Below are 18585 nucleotides of genomic sequence, written 5' to 3'. Positions count from 1 at the left end.
TTCACTCATATAGCAAATCTTAACCTCTGTCCCACCTCTTGCTACTGATTCCATGCTAAACAGAAATACCCTCAACAGTGATTGTGTCTGGGTGATCTTGCAAAATATTTGGGAATGAATCTGTCTCCCCAGAGGCTTGAATACAGTTTAGGAAGGCTGAACAGAAGTTTCTTTATTGCCATAGATGCATATCCTCTGCCCCCAAGCCCTCCTGTGTCCTGGGGAAGCAGTCTAGCCTAGTTGCTGACATGGTCCTTCACAGGGAAGGTGACCAGAAAAGGTGGTGAGAAGAGAAGGAAGAGCAGGGACAGTAAAACATTAATATAGACATCTATTCCTCTTTGTGCTTTAGTCTCACGTACTTCTTGACCCAAGTAAGTGCTTGCTCATCCTTCCAAGTTGCAGTATCCTTTCAGTAAAGGTGCAAATGCATCATGAATTTTAGAACTAGCCAAAGATGTTTCTATATGGAGAAGATCCATGCTAAGCTTCCATGGACACTTTCCTTGTAAATCAGTCGAGGATGCAATTTCCTTTTCTGTTTCTGCATCATGCTGCTCCTACCATTCAGAATGAATTGTAAGAAGCATGGGCATCACTCTGATACTGATGGACAAAGTAGTATTTTCTTTCCTCATTCCTTCGTAATGGCCCTGCATCCTTCTCCTGCCAAACTGCAGGTTCTCTGGGACTTGATAAAACACAACGAAAAGTAGCCCATAAGGAAAACATGCAACTGCCTTTGCTAAAACTACTGAGGTAGCTTTTCACCCCTGCACTCACTAAGCTGTGGATTCCATTGAATGAATATCATGGTATTCAAATTAAAATTCATGAAACGCTTGCCATGGGAAACTGTGGAGATCGGAGAGGCAGGTGCAGCTGAATGAGCTTTGCTATATTTCCCAGCCTCATGGGCTAATTCAATTTCTCTCTCTGTGCAGAGTGTTAGTGAGAATGCCAAACATTCACATTTGTATTAGCCCCTGTTTTAGTGATGCAGAAATTAACCTTCTGCAAGCTGAAAAGAAATGATTGTGTCCTCAAAGCTGATTTGGGAAGACTATGATAGACTTATTTATGCGGCAAATCGTGATACAGATTTTATTTGTATTGTAGGCCAAAATATTTAGTGCATAGTGCTGTTTCCCAGTGATTGAGGTGCAAACTAGTAAAATTTCAAGGTGACTGAGCATGCCTGCCACAACACACTGAGCTTCTCTCTCCAAATCCTCCTAAATTGGAGTGCTGGATAGGACCTCCCTTTACCTCCATCTCTGTTATTGAGTGCACCTGCAGATCTGCACTGAGGTCTGCTCTGAAGAACCATGTCTAGGCCCCTTACTTGAATTTTCAGAAAATAAAACACAGCAGCCTTTGTTGGACACCTTGACTAGTTTTTACAGGTTTTTTTTCTCTTATTTCTCTGCAATAGAAAAAGGGCATAATTTATAACAAAAGCTTTTTAATTCTTGGTAACACATGGGCATAGCTGGTTTTTTTTTTGCACAAGCTCCAAATACTACATCTGCAACGGCTTCAGATTACCAAGTGCTCAGCATAGTATCAATTCTATTTATTAAGATTTCCTGAGAAAGTCTTTCCTTTCTATTTTGAAACACCACTTTCCTCATGATGTTATTTAAACCTTACTATTTCTCAATAACAGGAATAGGTTTCCAAAGCACTTGAATATTGCATTCTTGATTTCTAATTTACTACTTGAACTGAATCTGACAAACACTGTAGAGTACAGTTACTCTCCTGACAGATTCTAGATGGGAAAAAAAGGGAGTTGCCACAGTTTTGTAAGTATGATGCTTCAAACCAATGTATGAATTTCTCTCTTTTACTGAAAACTCTCTGTGAGTTCCAAGCTGATACGCATTGTGCCTTCTTAGGACACAGTTAAGCTGTCTCCGCACCCCAGGATTCAGACCAGCAGATGTTCAGCTTCATTCATTAGGAAAAAATTTTTCACAGAAAGGGTCATTGGGCACTGGAACAGGCTGCCCAGGGAGGTGGTTGAGTCACCTTCCCTGGAGGTGTTTGAGGCACAGGTGGACGAGGTGCTAAGGGGCATGGTTTAGTGTTTGATAGGAATGGTTAGACTCGATGATGCAGTGGGTCTCTTCCAACCTGGTTATTCTATGATTCTATGATTCTATGATTCTATGATTTGGAATAGAAAGAACTGGTCTACAGTAGATAATCAGGTGCCAAAGGCTAGCCCACTGGAAAATTCAGAAGGAAGTATGAATCACATCCAAATCTGTGCTTTTCCTCAAAGGTTGGCTCTTATGTTGCAGAGCCAAACAAGTGCTGAAAAACTACTGTTTCTTTGTGGGAACTTATGTCTCTCTGTCCCTTTCAGAACTGTAAACCTTGCAGGGGGACTGGAAGGGAAGTCACAGGATATTAAGAGGGAAATGAACATTAAGAAAAGGCCAGGGGAGTCCTGAGATGCAAGCACAAGAATGAGTGGAGACATGAGGAATGATTCATGCTCTCCTCTATTTCCCATTTTCTTTTGAATATAATTATTTAAAAAAATGATCACAATAAAAGAGACCTACAGAAAATCTTGCCAAGGAATGTGAAACACACTACATTGCATCTAAAAGACAGTAACATTTAAAATACATTTTGCAGATCCTGCCGTTGTTATCTTCTCTCTTTTTAGCTTAGTTTAAATTTTTAATTTGAAGTACCTCTTCCCAGGTCTCAAGGAGTATTCAAGTACAATTTTTTACCTCTTCCAGCAGAAATCACACATGTAATCTCTCCTGCTACAATACAGATTAGCACAAAATTTTAGTATACTTATATATTTTAATATGTGATACATGATATGTGATTTTAAGTGTGTTCCAGTAGAACTTTGCTCCCAACTAAATGCCTACTCTTGACATGCTCTTGAAAAAAGACAATTCTGTACTATCTGTTTTGTCTACAAGTTCTAAGTTTCTGCTAAACTGTACAACTGAAACTCAGCTCAAATTAGTACAGTTGCCATCAAGCAAAGGGTGACTGATAGCATACAAAGTAAAAAAAAATTCATAAGTGCCTGAAAAGGCAACTAACTTGCCTTGGCTGAAATTCAAATAAGTTGGGCTGAAATTCAAATGAGTCAGCAGTAGGTGTAGCATATATCTACAACTCAACAGTCAGCCACTTTTGAAACTGTATGTTCAGTTTCAAAAACTGAAAAAACATGCTGAAAATCTTTAGTGAGTTTTGGGAAATGAGCAATGAATCATCTTCATTGTAGCAGCCAGGATCCACTACAAACACCACGCAAGTCACAGACAGCATAGAGCTCTTATACTAAGTGCAAATTGCTCCATAAACTGTTAGAGTATACATATCTGAATTAAAATAAAGAAAGAGAAGAATGGCAACAGCCAACTACAGCTACACTGAAATCTCTTTGAGACAGACCTTGTCTCATATTAGCAAACTTTCCCCAGTAAAATAATCATAATTCAAACTCTTGCTATGTTCTCAGAAAAATCCCCAGTCCAAAACCAAATACCCAGGGACGAATCATCTCGCTGAACAAAATCCAAACTTAGCCATCAATGCCATCACAGCTAACTGACACTTAAGAAGCAGGCTAACGCGCATCAGCTGATCCAATCCAGAGAGCCAGGCCAGCCATTCTTAATGGTCTCTTTTAGATAATCCTAATGCAAATTGTTGGGTTTGTTTTGGCTGTGCTTTTATTTTTTTAAGACAAAACATGCCGTAAGAAAATACTATTGGGAACATGCAAAAATGGACCACATTAAGCAAAAGTGCAGATGTTTTATTACACCAAAGTTTAAGAAGCCCCCAACATATACTCAAACAACTAGGATTATACCCACTAATAAATGCAGACCATATTTCAAATGCAAGATGAATTATTGTAATGAGTCGTGGAAAGGCAACTTCTTTTCCTAAAAGACTTTTTTGATACAAAACTTTTTCTCTAAGACAAGCAGTTTTTTTCCAATATGTATTCCTGGGAAAATACAATAGAATCATCGAGTGACGGCAGCAGACATGGTAAGTCCTGCAGCTGGGCGCCAGACCAAGGCAGAAAATGTGCTCTGTGGAGAGAATGGAGCCCCCCAAGAGCTAGCAAGAGGTGAGCAGCTCCTGACTCTCAGTCCTAGCAGCTGCCATGTAGTGGCTGACACACAGGGTGGTCCTGGAAGAAGCTGCAGGAGATTTAAATGGCCCCCTAGGAGCACAGCTACTGGAGCACTGTGAACAGGAGCACACAAAGACAGATGGGCCATGTCAGAAAGCTGGGCTTGGCCGTTTGCAAGAGCAGTTCACGAAGGCAGGGCACACAAGGAGGGTACAGTCTCTGTGCCCAGGGGGCAAGTTCAGTTGGTGAGAGAGACCCCAGCCATGGTGTCCAGCTGGCAGGAGGCTGCACCTTCTGTACCTGCCAGAAGGGACACATCAGCTCAGACTGAGCTCCCAGAAAAACACACAGCCATCCAGCTCTCAGGCTGCAGGGAGTGCCATCAGTTTGCACTGGAAAAAGAGAGCAACAGGGGCAATAGCTGTGTAAGGTGCGAGTAGGTGGAAGATCTCCTCAGCCTGGTGGCAGAGCTGCTAGATGAAGTGGAGAGGCTAAGGAGCATCAAGGAGTCTGAGCCAGAGACAGACTGGTGGAACCAACCCCTGAGCTCCTTGGTACAGGAAGAAAGACAGCCACCAGAAAAACACTGATCAAAGGAATCTGGTATCCTTTCCCCTCCACCGGGACATAAGCAGGGACTTAAAGGGAAGTAGTGAATGGAAGCAAGGCCATCGACGGGGCAGAAAAAGAAGCCCCTCCTTGCCCATGCCTCCCCAGGTGCCTCTCCATAACAGATATGAGGCTCCAGCTGTGGAAGACCGACCAGAGGAAAATGTGGGTGATAACTCGTCTACGTAAGAGGAAGGGCTTTCAATTAGATGTGAAACGGGAGTGAGACAATATCAGGCATATCTATGACAAGCTGCCAGAGGACACACAATGGTTGGAGGGTTGGGGTGCTGGTATAGGCTCTCCACCTGCTGCCCTGGGGCATGCTGAGGATGACATGACACAGTTGAAGTCCTGTGGAGATGAGCAGGAGCCTCCTGAGGTTGTAGGTGCCAGGAAGGAAACTTACATAGAACACCTTAAAGCAAACAAAGGGTCTTCCACTATGAAGGCAATGCAACCAACTCCTAAGGAACCTGAACGTATATAAGTCTATTGGATGAGAAGCATCCTAGATTCCTGAGGGAATTGGCTGATGTGGTTTCCAAGCCACTCTCCATGGTAGTCAGGAGATGCCCCTGGCGACTGGAAGAAAGGCAACATTATGCCCATTTTATGAAGTGAAGAACAGAGGACGCTGGGAACTGCTGACCTGCCAGTCCCACCTCTGTGCCTGGGAAGATTATGGAACAGATACTCCTAGAAGACATGCTAAAGCACATGGAGGACATGGAGGTGATTAATGGCAGCCAGCATGGCTTCACCAGGGGCAAGTCCTGTCTGACCAGCCTAGTGGCTTTCTATGATGGGATAACCACAGCAGTGGACACGGGAAAACCAACAGATGTAGTCTACCTGGACTTCTGTAAAGCCTTTGACATGGTCCCCCACAACATCCTTCTCTCTAAATTGGAAAGATATGGATTTGATGAGTGGACAGTATGGGGGATAAGAAACTGGTTGGATGGTCGTATTCAAAGAGTAATGGTCGATGGCTCACAGTCCAGATGGAGATCCGTGACAAGTGGTGTCCCTCGGGGGTTCACACAGGGACCAGTGCTGTTTAATATCTTCATCAATGATATTGACAGCAAGAGTGAGTGCACCCTCAGCAAGGTTGCAGATAATACCAAGCTGAGTGGTGCAGTTGCCACAGCAGAAGGATGGGATGTCATCCAGTCGGACCTGGACAGGCTGGAGAAGTGGGCCTGTGAGAACCTTATGAGGTTCAACAAGGCCAAGTGCAAGGTCTTACATCTGTGTCAGGGCAATCCCCGTTTTCAGTAAACGATGGGGGATGATGTGATTGCGAGCTGCCCTGCAGAGAAGGACTTGGGGGTGCTGGTCAATGAGAAGCTCAACATGAACTGACAATATGCACTCACAGCCCAGAAGGCCAACCATATCCTGGGCTGTATCAAAAGAAGTGTGGCTAGCAGGTCGTGCGAGGTGATTCTGCCGCTCTATTCTGCTCTACCCCACCTGGAGTGCTATGTCCAGTTCTGGAGTCCTCATCATAAGAAGGATATGGAACTGTTGGAACAGGTCCATAGGAAGGCTACAAGGATGTTCAGAGGGCTGGCGCACCTCCCATACCAGGGCAGGCTGAGAGAGTTGGTGTTTAGCCTGGAGAAGAGAAGGTTCGGAGGAGACCTTATAGCAACATTCCAATACCCGAAGCAGGCTGACAAGAGAGCTGGGAAGGGAGTTCTTATGAAGACATGTAGTAATAGGATGTGGGGGAATGGATTTAAACTGGAAGGGGGGAAGATTTCAACTAGACATAAGGAGGAAATGCTTCACAATGAGGGTGGTGAGGCACTGGTCCAGGCTCCCCAGGGAAGCTGTGGATGACCCATGCCTGGAAGTGTTCAAGGTCAGGTTGGATGGGGTCTGGTAGGAGGTGTCCCTGGCCACTGCAGCGGGGATGGAACTGGATGATCTTTAAGGTCCCATCCAACTCAAACCACTTACCATGCTGCTACTTTTTTACACTGAAATTTTTTTCTGCATTAGAGTTGCTCATAACTAAAAACTGAATCAGACTTCTCCAGAAATAGATTGAATGGGAATATCCTCAGTCAGCGTTTAAAGCTGAACCTCAAATACATTATGGATCATGTATTTTTTCTTTGAACATTAAAAAAAAAAGATAAAGGCACAGTATTTGGAAGAAGAATTGCAATGGGGTTTCTAATGTGTTGTTACCACAGCATAACTGACACACTGAATTACAGATCTTGTGAATGCTGGGAGCTGCTCTGCGCTCTTGGATTAGAGCAGAAAGTGGGTGCGCAGCCTGCTCCATGTGTTCCAGGAAAACCTCAACATCTCAAAGCCACCCAATAATAAAAAACACCATTCTTGCCTCATTCTATTTTGCATCTACTAATTTTCCAGTCCATATTCCTATAAGACTGGAAACAGTGCAACGTTGCTGTTTCCTCCTTAGCAAACACGGGGTACCTGCAGCTTCCCAGTCTACCTGTTAGAGAAGTATACCTGTATCTTCACTTGGGTACAGGCAGACCTCCATTTTCAGAGAAAGTTGACAGAGCTGTGAAAATAGGACAAGCAGGATCTAACAAACACTACAGGAATCACTCAAAAGCCAATAAATCCCCCTCCCCAAGTTCCATGACTACATGTCTGTAGAAGCCGAGCTTTCTCTAAAGCAACTGCAAATGTCTGCAGATGCCCGATTTTTATAGTGTCCTTCTGCCAATCTACTGAAAATAATATGCCTTTTTGTTTCAGAAAGTGGAAAACGTGTTTTGCTGCATTTTATCCTCATGGGCAAAATACACATTACTTACACTTCCCAGTCTTCACAGGCAGGTTGCCTGGCTTAGCCTGTGATAAACTGAAGACTAAGTAGACACTGTCTCTTTTGTTTTCATTTTCTAATATTGCTTTCACCACCTTGGAAGTCGTAAAAATAGTATCACCCAAGACAGAAACAACAAGATGGGAGGGAAAACAGTTTAATTAGTGACATAGAACTCATGCAAACAAAGGAAATCTCATTTTTAAATCAAGAGAATCTGATTTCAGGCCAATTTAGAAACCACAGCCGAAAAACAGTTGCCTGAACAAGTAAAATTCTTCATTTTGTTTTAAAGAAAAAAAATGTTGTATTGACTCAACTTTGAGCCTATACAGCATTGAGATGAATCCAAATCCTCGATGCATTAGCAAGCAAAAGATTATGATGTCACCACAAATGTTATGAAGTCACTGTTTCCAAAACATAAAAGCAGGAAAAAATATTTACAGGAACCAGATTGGCCAAGTTAGGATTCTTTTATTTTTTTTCTTATTTTCCTTTCAAGTATAATAAATGAAGCTATCCAATTTGCAATTCTAGTGCTTGTTTTCTCTATTGCTTATTACTGTGACATAAAGACTACATAAAATGGAATGATTACAGGTTTTAAAAGAAAGTAACTTATTTGACTGAAATAATTATGTGCACCTGGTTTTAGTTTTCTATTTTGTTCTTATTAGTATTGTGCTATTTTCATTTACTTATACCTCTGGGATTCAACCTTTTGCTTCTATTTTTACAGTTCTGATATAGTCATTTTATAGTAACTGGGATGGGGTGGAGGAGAGGAACAGATCATAGATGAAGTTGCAGCGAATGGCACAAGGATACAGTCCCTTCCTGGAAAGAGGATTTTGTGGCGAACCATTTCTCCCATAATGCATCCCACAGACCATATATCCACTAAAACAGCAGAGACAGGGAAGTGAAGAAGGAGGAAAAAAAGCAAAGTTAACTACAGCATTTCACTCCTAAAGGAGGGGGAAAGAGTAAGTTGGTCAGAACAGTACAGTTTGTTTTGTGGTTTTGTTAGGTCCTTTTCATGTCTCACCAAAAGCTAAAATAAATAAGTGAATAAATAAAAGCTGTGTCAGCTCAATGCCATTAACAGTGGTGGAAATAACTTAAAATCAACATCTTTAGGAAAAGGCCCACAGCTATCAAGTAAGGATTAAGTAACAACTGCACAGACCCATGGTATACACTGATTTTATGGTTTTGGGTTTTTTTCCTTTAAGAAAAAAGCTAAAGTCAAAACCCCCGAAACCCAGACAAAGATAATCTGGAATAAATCCTACTTGCAGCCAGACAGTTTCTAGTCTTTGTCCCGGAGGACTGAGTCTCTCTGCAGCAGTACACAGAGGTTCCAAATAGAACTACGCACAAAAGTAAAGGCTATATGGATAAACAGCACTCTTAATTTTTCAATTTAATTATTAATTTTTAATTTTTTAAAATGTTAATTTAACTATTAATTTTTTAATTTAATTATTTTAAACTCCTTATTCAGGATCCTATTTATAGGTACCTATGTGTATGTGTATCTGCTCCTCTTACTGACTGGAAAGAACTGAAAAGCGTGACCTGTGTCAACTCCACTTTTTACTCTATAGATACTCAAAATAAATGCTAAAACAAACACTTTGCAAGACAAGTACCAACATGACTAAGAGCATTTCTTATCTTCCTGATCCTGCTTTCAGCTTTTAGATGCAACATGTGTGGTTAGGTTATCTACTTGACCTGGGTAGGTTTGGGTTTTTTTCCCCTTTAAGTCTTGCAAGAAAAAAGGCTAGATAGACATACAATATGCCCAGAGAGAAAAACCTGCATTCCATGAGAAGGGGAGAAAACTGTTTTGAAAAGCTTTAAAACTATGTTATTTCTTAGCTGCGAATCCTAGTTTTGTGGTCATGTTTGACCGACACAACCAGTTTCTCCTCTTTTTCTTCTCCTTTTTTATTCTTCAAAAGCAAACCAAAACAAACCAAAGAAACAAACAAACAACTCATTTCTTGGTAAAACAAAATAAAGGTGAAATGTTCCATTTGGGAAAAGGAGGGTACAGGTATCAGGGACATGGGACAGCAAGAGCATGCCTGAGGCAGTGGCAGAGTTTTCTTCATAGTGACAGTTTTGGGACCTTCCACAGAAGTGCAGCAATCTGGTGACAATTATGCATCTTTAGCCAGTGCAGAAAGAAAATTAAAGCAGTGAACAGTACTTACACAGGCAGTGTACATATTAGAAGAAAAAAAAGTAGGGGAGCTTCAGTAATGTGGCAGTGTAGGCCAGAGCAGGGAAGCAAAGAACAACCCTTTCTATTGACTTCCTTGGGGGCTGGATCTGAGCCTCCAAGCAGCCTGGCTTCTCAGACAGCTGACCTTCAATTTTTTTTTTTTCTTTCTCCGTTTACTTTATTTTCGCTTTGTACAAGTAAGACAGGATCATTCATCTTGGGCCAGATTCATTGCCCAGGGAAGTCAAAGAACGTCTCTATGTTAACTTCAATGGGCATTTGATCAGGACCTTTGGATGTGGCAAACATTCTTAGTACCTTCTCAGCTCTGTACTTCATTGCAAATGTGTGCTTATCTTTTTCTTGGTGCGATTTTAATCATGTGAAAAGCAAGTGCTTTCTCTGCCCTCTCAGAGACAACAACAACAACAACATTGGTAATCATCTACTAAAAGTCTGGAGAGAAAAAAAATGCAAAATAATTTATTTCACAACAGAAATAAATCAATATATTGACTAAGGAACTATCTAAACTGTGCTGAGCCTAGTTCAAATGTCTAACGACACTTAAATATATCATTACAAAATACTTCAGTGAAGATTATTCCTTTTACAGAAGTTATTCTATATGCTGACTCTGCTTACTTTTTAGACTTTCATATTAAAATATGTAAATTCATAAACATTAAAAAAAATCATGCAGAGACTTACTAATCTTGGAAGAAGTTGTGTGAGCATGCCTTTATTCCTGCTTAAGTCATATAATCAGCTCCCCAAATCAGTCTCGCTGCCCTTTACAGGATGCATTTGGCTGTTGGTAAAAGTTCTCCTGCAGATTAGCTAATGTTTTCATGTAGGAGACTTTTTTTTTGATTTTATCAATGCTTATAAATATCTAAAGGGTGTCGAGAGGATGGAGCCAAACTCTTTTTGATGTTGCCCAGTGATGGGACAAGGGGCAGTGGGCACAAACTGGAACACAGGAAGTTTCACCTCTGGAGGAAAAATTTCTTTACAGTGAGAGTGATGGAGCACTGGAATAGGCTGCCCAGGGTGGCTGTGGAGTTTCCTTCTCTGGAGATATTCAAAACCCTCCTGGACATGTGCCTGTACAACTTCCTGTAGGTGAACCTGCTTTAGGAAGGGGGTTGGACTAAATGATCTCCAGAGGTCCCTCCAGACCCCTAATATTCTGTGATTCTGTAATAAGTTCCTGGATATGACATCTGTATTTGACATAAAAAAGTATCCTTGTCAAACAGACAAGTGGTAGAGTTTCACAGCAGAATCTGAATCATAGCAGATTTTTCTCCACTATATGTTATATCTCTTCCTGTCTGATCTACCTGACCCTCAGATGTAATTCTCAGTTTTGTTACAAATGAGAATAACTTATAGTTTTCCCTTCATCCCCTGCAAAACGTGAATTTTTCCTTATCTGCTTCTCTATAGTGAGTACCTGCTTTTCACAGTCTTTCCAAGGATCAAGAGGTATCCAAATCCTTCACAGACCGTTCAGAGCAAAATCCTATTTATATCTAGGGAGATTACATACAAATTAGATGTATAGTTTTTTTAGCTTCAGGTTTTTCCTCTCCTCTCCAACCTTATTTTCCATTAAAAAAAGACTCAAACTGCAAAATTTTTATCTAGATCTTGACCACATGAAACCTGTCAGCAAAACCTGGAACTAAACCTATCATAAAAAGCAGAAACTATTCCTGAAATTTAGATCCGGCACTGGGTGTGGAAAAATTCTGGAAAGGCTAGGATTCCCTGTTTCAGAGTTTGTACCTCTTCTTCTTCCGTCAAACAATTCAGAGACTCAGACTCAATTTTAGAACACATCACTCACTCAGCATTTTCAGTGGTCCCCACACTGTCTGATAGCCATGGAAACCAAAGATATTCTAGTCAGAAAGAGCTAATTGTATTTGTTAAGTTCCACCATAACTAAGAACAAGATTCTCACTACTCTGCAATCCCACACTGATAAATTCACCAACATTGCATCCCACATACATTCTGTAGCTGAAATGACTGAGAAACTGCTCTAAGTGACCTGCTTTTTAAAATTCAAGATACCATTTCCCATTCCACTTTCTTTTCCTCCTTCTAGTGCCCCTTATAATTGTAGAGGCAGACTTTACATTTTGGGTTGCACTGTGCTTGCTGTGAAATTGCAGCCCTACCGTTCTCCTTGTAGCCCATTCCCAAGATGACCTCTGGTGCTCTGTAGTAACGTGTCACCACATATGGAGTCATCATAAAGCTAGTGCCTGCAGTCCTGGCCAGTCCAAAATCCAAAATCTTCAACGTGCAGTCAGATTTTACCACAATATTACTTGGTTTCAAATCCTGCAAAAGATAGTGAAAAGGCATATGACTGTCCTTCATGAAGCCTGCCACATCTGTGATATGGACTGATATTTTAAGTGACCCTCCAAATATTCCTTTAGTCTTCTGAAAGTTACATTTTCTCTTAGAAATACTTGTAAATACAGAGCAAAACCTTGTTACTGTTTCTCTAGAATAAACTATTCTGGAAGAATATGTTCTAACCTGACATACCAAGAGGCATTATCTGGATAGCAGGAGCTTACTGGTGTCAAATCAGTTGCGTTTAGCATTTCAAGAAACTAGAATTAGTATTAGAGTAGTGTTTTGATTATATTTTTTTAATGTTGTGAGCCTAACGGAGACATTCCAACTATGTGTGTGAAGATACCTTAATGCTTCATTTATAGTAACGAAACTCATCCTTTGGTGAATGACTATCTGGAAGCCAAATCTATCATCCTTTGCTAAACACACAACATTCCATGAAAGGAGACCTTTGTTATTGTAAAGGAACATCCATTTTGTCATCCATTTTATCAGTCGTTCTTTTCTTCCTCTCATAATGGAAGGGAAATATTTTTTATTTGTTTTTAAGTGAGAAATCCCAAATTAGTAAAAGCCCATTTGAATGAAAAAGTTAACTTGGGGTATTTTCAGTTGATTTAGAATTGCTTTCTGCTTACAGTCATATGAACTGTCTGTTCTGTTGTCAACAGTCACATATAGCACCATTTGTGGCATTCATAGTCAGGTGCCACATCCTTACTAGACACAGCACACTGATGTGGAAAAGCAAAATGGGAAGATAGATATATTTAATACAGACATAGCAGTCTTGTAATTTGATTTAGCACATATAAATGACAGCAAATGCCAATTCCATGTGGTCTGACCTCTGCGAATCCTGATCAATCAATACTTGAACCATACTACAACGTCAGTTCAAAGTGTCATGTGTAGTAGATGTAGCCAGCTGCATTTTCGGGAGAAATAACATTTATCTACACATTTCAGAGATCATGATCGCTTTGACGATTTCCAGTGCTTATTATTTGTTTATTATTTATTTTTAATAATTTCATTACCTTTTTGTCTGATTAAGTGCTCAAATAATTTCATTCCTAACACAATCATGAAGCAATTCTGCTAAGATGGTAGACAGATAGGGCTTTGACCCACAGTAGACAAGAAACTCAAGTGATTTCTAATGTCATCATGACAATGTGACATGCTGCCTTAAGTTTTAAACCAAAGGCCCCTTACCCTGTGAATAATTCCTGCAGAGTGAAGATGTTTGATACCACAGAGCATTTGGTACAGTAGATAAGACATTCGCTCATGGTCTAGCTCCATCTGAATAACTTGGCACAGATTGGCATCCATTAACTCCATTACCAGGTAACTGAATGAAAAAGCAAAGTTTTAAGGTTATTGTCTGTGTTGAAGAGGAACACACAGCAGCATCTCAAATAAGTAACTATGCCTCCTCTTGCTTCAAATTCACTTTATTTCTGATGATTGGGTGTAACACTGTTGGTCCTGCTCACAAAGGTACCATTGTGGTATTTGTTTCTCATTGCACCATCTCACTGCAGAGATACCATTCTTTCAGCATCCCAGTAAAACAGATGGATCGCTGGCCCCTTCTTGGTGTATTCCTGATGGCAGAGTCTGTCCCCTACATGGGCAAACAGGCGGCAGCGCTACAATGAAACATGCAGAAAACAGAAGAACCACGAGTACCAAATGACATGTCTGCTTGGCCTTAGACTACGATGAATAGCTACCACAGTACATGCAGGAACTGGGGAGCAGTAGAGATGTCTAAGAGGCTAAAATGTACATCCCCATGTGAAATTTCTCCAAAATCCCTTTTAATGGCATGACTTCACACAGTTGTCATTATAACTATCTTTTGCTTCTGACAAATCAGTTTCACTAACTATCTCAGCAGCATGTTAACCAAAGCCCCTTTATTAGTAAGTTAATATGTTAAACATGCCAGCTCATTTCTTGAGACATCTTACAAACACAGCTGATTCACAACTGTGACATTACATTAAAGCGCTCTCAGACTTTGTGGAAAACACTAGCACTCCATTTCAATATGAGCTACACACCTTGTCTTCTTTCCAACACTAGTTACCTCCTCTGCTTTCTAAAAGTCTGCAACGACAATATTATGTAGAATTCCATATACCAACATATACCAACACCAGAACAGCAGTCCCCTGACTTCAGCCTTTGCTACCTGCCTGCTGTCAATTAGAGTACAAAATGGAAATATATTTCCATACAAGGTATACACAATATGTGAAACACTGAAAGATGAAAGGAGTACAACTATATAGAACACTGGGTATTTAATTCAGGCCAGATTCATACTATGCTCAGTAGTGCTGTGCAACAGGGCAATGTTCAGCAGAGATGCTAGTTGTCCTCCACATAGCTCTAGCTCCCAAACAAGTAATTTTATGCAGTCAAAGGTTATATCAAAACAAATATGAAATGAGCAAATGTTTCACATCAGTCTCTTTTACCAGAAATCATTTCATAATGAAGTGCCACATTTCAAAACTTCACACGCGTCAGGGAGGCACATAATGACCATCATTTCCTAAACAAATTAATAACACAAAATCAGGCCCTTTTAATTATTCATACTCCTTCTTCTGCATATCAAGGCAAACGCAAATGCACTAACCTTCTCAAGAAGAGCCACCAGCAGTCTTTGCACATTATTACAACACTTAAGAAACTCGGTATTTGGCACCTTATAAGTGTCTAAAGTGCTCTCAGTACGGGGATGCAGAACATCTCTCTACTCATGGTGTATACTACACAAGATCATTTTAGAGGGGCTTATAAAGTTTGTATCTTACTGAGTTGTTGTGTTCAAGGTACACTATATTGACTGACATGTCTCTAAAGTTTTAGTTTGATCACTGCCTGTGTTACTTACACATCCTGGAACTCCTCCAGAGATTTCTGTGGTGTGAAGACATTTAATAAACTGATAATCTGAAAAGCAAAATAAGAAAACAGGATGAAAACAAGTGCTAAATGTAAGCAATCAAACCCATTTTTTGCAGTGAGTGTTAAAGGATAAACTCTGTTTTTTTCACTGCTTAATTTATACTAACACTTCCCCCTTTATGGACCAGTAAAAAGCTGGCAGCATTCAAAATAAAATACCACAGATTTCTAAGATTTTTCTAGGTGCACTTGAAATGGTTTCTGAGAGAACAATTAGTGTTGATCAATGACAATCCAAAATGCTAATGGTAAAGCAGTCTTATGAATTTTGAAGTTGCATGAAGTTGCCAACTTCAACTCAATCTAAGGTAACAGTCCCTGTCTTACAGCCAGAAATTTCTTATATGGGAAGAAGGCTCATCTGAGGGGACAAATAATCAAGAACCATCTTATTAAAAACAAACTTCTCTCTGGCACAGCCTCAATTCTTTTGAGGGCACACAAACACACGTGCTGACACGAATTCCATCATGGGAGGTCCTGCTCCTTAGTAGAAACACTTTAAAATGGTACACACATTCTGGCAAAGACACCTTACAACTCCTTTGTTACTTGCTTTTTAAATGGGCTGGGCTGTTGAAAAACACCCATAAGAATGTATGAAGCAGCATAGAGGGAAAATGCAGCCTCAGGGATCTGAATGTCCCATGCTTTCCGTCTGTGTGGGCAACAGAGATAGAAAATAACAGCACAGCCGCCATGTGGACAACATCTGAATAGCTCCCTCCCTGTCTCCATCACCTCTCTAGGCTTTCTAACAGGAATGGCTCAATGGTCTTTCCATCTGCTCTGTGTATTCTGACAGGGTTTTGCGTCCACACAAGTGCCTTTACAATCCTCCTTTCTTTGCACTTCTCTGTAGAGACAGAAAAGTTTAAACCAACAGATGTGGTTCTGTTATCAGCTCTTACGCAGCATTTTAAAAATTATATATTTAAACTTCATACAACTTCTGCTGCCCTCTGCTCTTTCCGTGCCACTAAGAACTCCCACCTACAGGGAGAACTACTTACTCATCTCTGCATTTTCACAGCCCTGCACATTGCTCTGACTGAGGGCAGTTTCTACCCAAGTCAACAGGGAAGACGCAGGTAGAGTCCTGACCAACACAGTGCAAACTTGAGGACAAGTCAATACCTAGAAGTGGGGAAGAGGACACTATCGGTGACAAGTCCTGCTCTTTGCCATTTTAGGGTCAGCCCTTTTTCATTCCATATGAATTTGTGACTGAGAACAACTGTCACATCTCACATCAGGCTTTTCAAGCTCGTTTATGCTTGCAGAGGGAGAAAGAATCATTTCAGGATCTGAGGCAAGAGTAAACATGTAGCAAACTTAAAAATTCACATTGTGAAAAGGAAGGGAAACACAGGTATGGCACTGTGAGAATGGATATTAAGGAGATTCGTGTCAGCATGACAGGAAATGGTGGCAATTGTGAAGTTGTGAATGTTTATCTTCAAGTTTAAGCGTTTGACAAAATTTGCGGTTTAACATTGGTGCAGGGTTTAGCTGTATTGGATTTTACAGTCTGGTGTTGTGTGGGGATGGGGGGTCTGCGTTCACGGAGGCTCGGGGAGGAGCTCTTGAGAGTCCCTGGACAGTCCAGGAGGGGCCAGGTGCACTAAGGGGAAGGAACATTCTCGAAGATATATTCATGAAACTAATATTAAAGATATATATAGATATAGATATAAAGATAAATATATATAGAGATATATAAAAACGTATATATATATAAAAAAAGATATATTCATGAAACTAATTATAATATTCATGAAACTAAATGAATATGCATGAAGGAACATTCTCGAAGATGATTGTAATATTCATGAAACTGAATGAATATGCATGAGAACTAATTATAAAAAGGTGTGGCAAGCGGGGTTTAGTCTGGGTGTTGGTGGGGCAGGAGCTCCCTGCGCACTCAATGCTGTGTTACACAGCTCCCCATCCCTGGATAATAAAATACTTTGCTGCTGAATTGGCCTGGCAGTGTAGTCATTTATAACAGCACCAAGCTACAACAGAAGTCAAGGAATTGTAGAGAAACTAAATACTTTGGAGATTCCTTGACAAAGTAATGGGGCATTCTTACATATCTTACTACAAAAAAAAAAAGCAAACTTATACTGTCAAGCAGATAGTTCTAATCTACATGGCTACAATTAATACACAAACCTGTTTTGCTCTTTTGTTTTGGTGTAGGAATATTTTCATTAGCTGCAGATACTGAATGCTGTACTATAGGCTATGGGTATAAGAAGCAAGAAAGCTAGACCGTGTTAGTGCTGTTTATAGTGCTGTATATTGTGATTAGAAGGAATGGCACAATGTGTTGAGCCTTCAAGAGTCCCTGGCTCATAACATTAGCCTACACACAAATACATAAGAATGGAAAAAGGCTTTCAGTTCTTAATGTTCTTTAGCAGTTTTGCAGCAAACCTCCCCGTGATGACATCTTCATCTCATACAATCTATATAATACATCTATATGACTAGGTTTCAGATGAAGTCCAGAACAAGGAGAGACAATTGTGCATGCTTACTCCAACTCAAGAGACACTGCTTTTGAGTCACAGATCCCAAGCGGTTTAGAGCCAGGATTCTAACAACCACTTATGCATTTTTGGATAAGGAGTTGACAAGAAAGTATTCTGCTTTCTCCTCTTCTATCACCTGAACTGTCCTAGCAGCACCTTCATTAGGAACACGGCAGATCCGCAGGCTCTCATGTAAAGTACCAGAAAAAATGCAGCTCTTGAGCATAATTTACTTCTCATTTCTTCTGTATGAAAAAGGCACCCAACAAACCAATTTTCTTCCTAGTAAATAAATAAAAATACCACTTATCCCGCTACCTACTGAAAACTTACGTTTTTATGATTCACACACTTCATGAGGACCAGCTCTCTGTAAGCTCGCTTGGCATGAGTTTGATTCTGAAATGGTCTGCTGAGCTTCTTAATGGCCACATTTCTGTCAAGGATGGCATCATATGCAGCACTGTAGTAATTAGAAACACAGGGATTATGCATCTTAGAGGGTATCCTGCATTTCTCATGGCAAATTCCTGAGCCTTAAGTTTACTGTTGTGTTTTTAATTTTCAACTGAGAAAATTACTAGGACAAAAGGAGAGAGTTTCCAGTGAGAAAAAAGAAGACATCAGAAGAAAACATATCCCACCACATCAGCAGAAGACAGCATGCACCACTACTTCTAAACTCCAGTTACATAGGAAATTAATATTTATTTTCAAGGTGGGGGGAAATTTCAAATAAAGATAAAATCAAAACTGGGAGAGACAAAAAGTTGTTTCATAATGCAAGTGTCTGTGCATTGGGCACAGTGGAGAGGCTTTTGCTTTTTCTGTCATGACAAAGGACACCTTCACC

General features: G+C 40.4%; 1 protein-coding gene across 7 annotated transcripts in view; it reads right to left on the bottom strand.

Annotated features, from left to right (window-relative positions):
• MAPK10 (mitogen-activated protein kinase 10) overlaps window positions 1-18585 on the bottom strand; it is a 151939-nt gene that overhangs the window by 31089 nt on the left and 102265 nt on the right. For 6 of the 7 annotated variants that reach the window (XM_069855392.1, XM_069855395.1, XM_069855393.1 and 3 more), the window contains 5 exons: window positions 18066-18195; window positions 15116-15174; window positions 13417-13555; window positions 12006-12171; window positions 8406-8477 (listed from right to left, as the gene is read on the bottom strand). In XM_069855392.1, coding sequence (XP_069711493.1) covers window positions 8406-8477; window positions 12006-12171; window positions 13417-13555; window positions 15116-15174; window positions 18066-18195 — 566 coding nt within the window. The remainder of the gene's footprint in view (window positions 1-8405; window positions 8478-12005; window positions 12172-13416; window positions 13556-15115; window positions 15175-18065; window positions 18196-18585) is intronic. The other variant, XM_069855397.1, reaches the window with a different exon arrangement.

Source organism: Phaenicophaeus curvirostris, chromosome 4 (assembly GCF_032191515.1).
Source record: "Phaenicophaeus curvirostris isolate KB17595 chromosome 4, BPBGC_Pcur_1.0, whole genome shotgun sequence".
Lineage (NCBI taxonomy): Eukaryota > Metazoa > Chordata > Aves > Cuculiformes > Cuculidae > Phaenicophaeus > Phaenicophaeus curvirostris.
The sequence above is the reverse complement of the archived record's forward strand: the minus strand, read 5'-3'. Positions and strand labels throughout refer to the sequence as shown.